The sequence below is a fragment of the Portunus trituberculatus genome, chromosome 36 (genome assembly GCF_017591435.1).
Source record: "Portunus trituberculatus isolate SZX2019 chromosome 36, ASM1759143v1, whole genome shotgun sequence".
Lineage (NCBI taxonomy): Eukaryota > Metazoa > Arthropoda > Malacostraca > Decapoda > Portunidae > Portunus > Portunus trituberculatus.
The window spans coordinates 11703446-11708445 of record NC_059290.1 but is presented as its reverse complement, the minus strand read 5'-3'; the positions used below and the strand labels follow the sequence as shown (position 1 = coordinate 11708445).

At 39.7% G+C, this 5000-nt stretch overlaps 2 protein-coding genes across 4 annotated transcripts in view; one reads left to right on the top strand and one right to left on the bottom strand.

The window, feature by feature from the left end:
* The window catches only part of LOC123513589, a 39825-nt gene that overhangs the window by 6840 nt on the left and 27985 nt on the right, over positions 1-5000 (top strand). The window lies entirely within an intron of this gene.
* The window catches only part of LOC123513711 (regulator of G-protein signaling 20-like), a 51010-nt gene that overhangs the window by 23703 nt on the left and 22307 nt on the right, over positions 1-5000 (bottom strand). The window contains exon 1 of one of the 3 annotated variants that reach the window (XM_045271088.1): positions 2571-2948. The exons of the other annotated variants lie outside the window; for them this stretch is intronic. Within the exon in view, the coding sequence (XP_045127023.1) occupies positions 2571-2641 (71 nt within the window). The 5' untranslated portion in view covers positions 2642-2948. Of the gene's footprint in view, positions 1-2570; positions 2949-5000 lie in introns of those variants that run through there. 3 annotated transcript variants of the gene reach the window in all.

The following is a 5000-nucleotide window of genomic DNA, read 5'->3' as shown; positions in this document are numbered from 1 at the left end:
ACAGGGGGTGTATGATAAAAACATTGACAGTCCGTGTATGTATCTATTGGGAGGAATGAAGAGGAGCTGTGTGAATATAGAGACGTAAGATAAAGAAGGCTGTGGGTTGGTGTTGGCGTGTGGGTGACAAGTAACAGATGTATGTATTGACACGCTTGTTTCAGTAATGGACGGTGTGGAGGAGTGATGCATATTGGTGGCAGCGGTGGGATGGACCCTATGTCAGTGTGAGTGTCCCTTTAAGAGCACACGATGATGGAGACCCGGGGATGGAGAACCGAGGAAGACACAGATGGGTATTATGACATAGTGAGGAGGAACGTATAAATGAACTTAGAGGCGTAATGGAGGATGCGAATGAGATCTTAGGATTTGGAAAGACTTGAGGGCTGAGGAAGAATCAGATATATAGAAAACAATTGAAAGAAAGCCACAGCTGGGATGGATGATATCACAAACTAAAGAAAAAGTAGAAATGAAGGGAAGATTAAACATTTGAAAATAGATCCAAGCGAAAACAAATGAAAAGACGAAAACTGGTAAATGATAACATGAATAAACAAATGAAAAACAACTGAAGAAATGAAAAAAAATTGAAACTGATGGAAAATATGGATTCGGGAGGAGTGTACACAGAATAAAGAGACAAAATGAGAGAGAGAGAGAGAGAGAGAGAGAGAGAGAGAGAGAGAGAGAGAGAGAGAGAGAGAGAGAGAATCATTACAATTTGAAAGAAGCGTTGTAAAGAAGGAAAGGAAGAATAAAAGGAATGGATGTGAATATATGGTTTTTGAAGACTTAAATACCATGAAGGAAGGAAGGAAGGAAGGAAGGAAGGAAGAAGCAATACATGAGAAATTAATGTTTTTTTTTTATAAGATGGCGAACGAAAAAAAAGAGGAAACGAGGAGAAAAATAACGACACACACCACCACAAGCCAAAAGATAGAAACAAGAAAAAAAGACGAGAATGTGAGACTCAGAAAGACGAACCTTAATGGAACTTGACGTGAAAGAAAGAAAAAGATAAACCACAATGAAGAATAATGACGAAAACCTAAATAAAGACGAATTGGAAGTAAGAAAAGAGAAGAAGAAGACGAAGAAGAATTAGAAGAAAAAGAAGGAGAATTAGAAGAAGGAGAAGAAGAAGGAAAACCAGAAGAAGGAGGAGAATTAGAAGAAGAAGAAGAAAAAGAAGGAGAATTAGAACAACAACAACAACAACAACAACAATTAGAAGAAGAATATAAGAATCAGAAGAAGAAGAAGAAGAAGAATTATAAGAAGAAGAAAAAGAAGAAGAAGAAGAAGAAGAATAATAATAATAATAATAATAATAATAATAATAAGAAGAAGAAGAAGAAGAAAGGAAAGAGAAAATAAGCTTACGAGGAAAACTGAAATGTCATGGTCTGTTGTTGTTAGCAGTTGATGAATAAATAGAACGAAGAACGAAGAAGAACAGTGACACGAGATCTGGAGATACGAATAGCAGTGACACGCGAACTGGCGATAGAAGTAAGAGAAGAATGAGAGATTGATGGAGGGAAGAATAAGCCTCAAGGAAGACTCTGGCACCACGTAGGAACAGTTAGCTGGATAAAAAAAGAGATGAAGGCTCACACAAACCAACGAGAGATAGTAGTAGTAGAATTGCCGGTAGAAGAAAAGGAACAGCGTGAAAAATATTGGTTAAGCCTCTGTGAAGACTCCAATACCTCGTAACACTGATTTAAGAGCCTCACAAATACCTGACTCATAAATCACATTGTATAATCTTCAAAACAAGCTTGAATTGGGAAACTATGCTCGCTCTCTCTCTCTCTCTCTCTCTCTCGTCACGACTATTCCCCGTGTTCTGAAACGCTTTTAGTTGAAGATATTCGTGTTTTTAAGGGTATTTTTAAGTTTCTGGTGATGGATTGGTAAGATTTCTTGTATTACCAAAAGGAGAAACTGTCTTTTAAACTCGGCTAGTTGTCTGAGTGGCCTTGGAAGTTTATCGTGGTGAGAGAGCTAGTTATATTCGAAGGCTATAACCGATTGGCAAATTTTTCAAGAGTGTTTCTGTTGTTGATAATGTAGAAATGTTGCCAATTTTCAACTAGAACCATAAAAAACAGCACTCATAAAACAAGAACTCACAAGCACACTCCAGCACACGTCTACAAGAACTTAGCCACGCCTCAGCCTTGCCACCACATAAGCTACCAGCCACACAAGCACCTCAGACTCAAATTAACACACTCAGAACCTTCAAGACACACTCACAGACACAAGGACTCACAAGGCACACTCCAACACACCACAAGAACTCACCCTCGCCAACACATAAGATGCCAGCCACACAAGCACCACAGACTCAAATAACACACTCAGAACCTTCAAGACACACTCACAGACACAAGAACTCACAAGGTATACTCAGCCACGCCTCAGCCTTGCCACCACATAAGATACCAGCCACACAGCACCTCAGACTCAAATTAACACACTCAGAACCTTCAAGACACACTCATAGACACAAGGACTCACAAGGCACACTCCAACACAGCACAAGAACTCACCCTCGCCTCAGTCTGGCCACCACGTTCTTCCACCTGCTGTTCTTGGTGGTTCTGTTCCTCGCAGTTGACATCTTGACTTAGCACAGTCCGGGAACTCTCTTGGACTCTTTACGCTGCCTCCTCTAAGTACGGACGCTACCACGGACACTTCCACGGACGCTCTGATGGACACACGCACAGCCTCGTAAACATACACGCCCCAGTTGCTTGTTTTCACGCCCCTCTTTGCTTTGGCGGGTGGACATGGTACTAGTGTTGTCCTTCTCTCGTTTTCTTTGCATTTCAAGTCTTGTGTGTTTTGTTTTCTATTGTTTTTTTATCATTTATTGTGTTTGTTTTTCGTTCAGTGATTTGTTTTTTTATTTATTTCTATTTGTTTTTTTTCCTCAGTGATTTATTATTTTTTTCTATTTTTTTATCTATTTTCTTTCTTCGTTTTCTTTTATACAGCGTTTCACTTTCTTTTTCTTATTTTTCGTATCGTCCTTCTTTTTAAGTTAGTCTGCCTCTATTAGCACTTCGTTTTCTTTTTTTTCTTCCTGTGATGTGTCTCGTTTTCTATCTCCGCTTCGTTTTTCTTCGTCTCTTCTTGGTTGTCTGTTTAAAGTTTTCTGTTTTGTTTGGGGGATCTGAAGGAATTAAAGTATCTCTTCCTTTCACTCCTTCTTCTTCTTCTTCTTCTTCTTCTTCTTCTTCTTCTTGTTCTTCTTCTTCTTCTTTGTGTCTTCAGTAAACGTGTCCTCTTTCTATTTTTTGTTTACTTTCCTTTACCGCTTTTGTTGCAGTTTTCCTTTCCTTCTTAGTCTCAATCTCAATTCTTCTCAGTTCCATTCTCTAGTTCTTAATGTCTCGTCTTACAGTTTCTTGGTTGCTTCAGTCATTAGAGGGGGTTCTTATCTCACGGTTTTGTTGTAGTTTTTTTTTTTTTTTTTTTCAGTTCTTCTTAAGTTGTTTTGGAAGTCAGTTTAGTTATCAGTGTGTTTCCTCAAAGCACACGTCACAGTTCAGTGTGTTTCCTATTGTTACTCTGTTTTCCTTGTCTCTAATTTATTTTTGTAGTTTTTTTGTCTTTAGTTTTTCTTCTTAAGTTGTTTTGGAAGTCAGTTTAGTTATCAGTGTGTTTCCTCAAAGCACACGTCACAGTTCAGAGTGCTTCCTAATGTCACCCTCTATCATACAATTATTCTCAGTTTCCTTAGCTGTTAGGTCAATTCTTAGTTAATCTCCTTTAAAAGTCTCAGTTGGTTCCTTCTTAGCGCATTTCACACCTCAGATAACAACAATAACCACTCACATACATAATTTCCTTAGCTGTCAGATCAAATTATCAGTTAACCTTTCTAAAAATCTCAGCTGCTCCCTCCTTAGCGCACGTCACACTAGATAAACCTCGGAACAACAACCTCACCAATTTGCCACTCGTCTAATTTAACTTCTCTGATCCCTCGAGTAATTGTCCTTCAAGCCTCACGTCCCCTCACGTCCACGCACCTCAGCACCACAAGCCCGGGTCTCCGCAACACCTGGAACTAAACCGTCACCAGGCTCTCGTGTTTACAAAGTCCTCGAGGCTCTGGATTAAGAGTTCCTGGACGTGGGGGAAAAAGTCGGAGAATAACTTGAAAGAAACCCACTGTTTACCAAGTCCTCCTGGCTGTGTTCTGAAGGCCTCGAGTCCCTCCCTGGCTTGGCTGTGTTGGGGGTGTCTTGGTGGTGAGGAGAGAGTGCCACAGACCAGGATACGTCAGATGAGTGTCAAAATACGGTGTCAGACGAGAGTGCCACAGATGAGGGTACCAAAGACGAGGGTATCACAGACTAGGATACCAAAAATTATGTCCAGTAGAAGGTGCCACAGACCAGATAACCGCAGATGTGGGTGTCAGACGAGAGTGCCAGACGAGGGGTGCCACAGATGAGGGTGCCAGTGATCCAGAGTCCCAGATTTCGTCACGTTAACTGGAGGTGGTGCTGTTCTTGAAATTTGTGTTGTGTTTTTTGTTTTGATTGAAGTGTTTGATGTTGATGTGTTTGTCTTTGGGGTGTTTTGAGGAAGGAGGAAAAGTTTGGTTCTGTGTGTGTTGTTAAGGGAGAAAGTTTGGTTGTCTTGTTTTTTTTTTTTTGCGAAGGATATATATTTTTTTTTACTTTTTTTCAATTTATTTCAGTGAGTTGTGTGTTGGTGGAGTGAGTTGAGTGTTGTTGTTGTTGTTGTTGTTGTTGTTGTTGTTGTTGACCTTGGTAGTTGTAGTTGTGGTGATGTATGTTAATGTTGTAGTGGTAGTAGTAGTAGTAGTTATTGTTGTTGTAGCAGTTGTACAGAGGATAGTAGTGGTGGTGATGCTGTTGTTGTTGTTGTTGTTGTTGCAGTAGTAGTTATTATTATTGTTTTTATTATTATTATTAGTAGTAGTAGTACAGATGGTGATG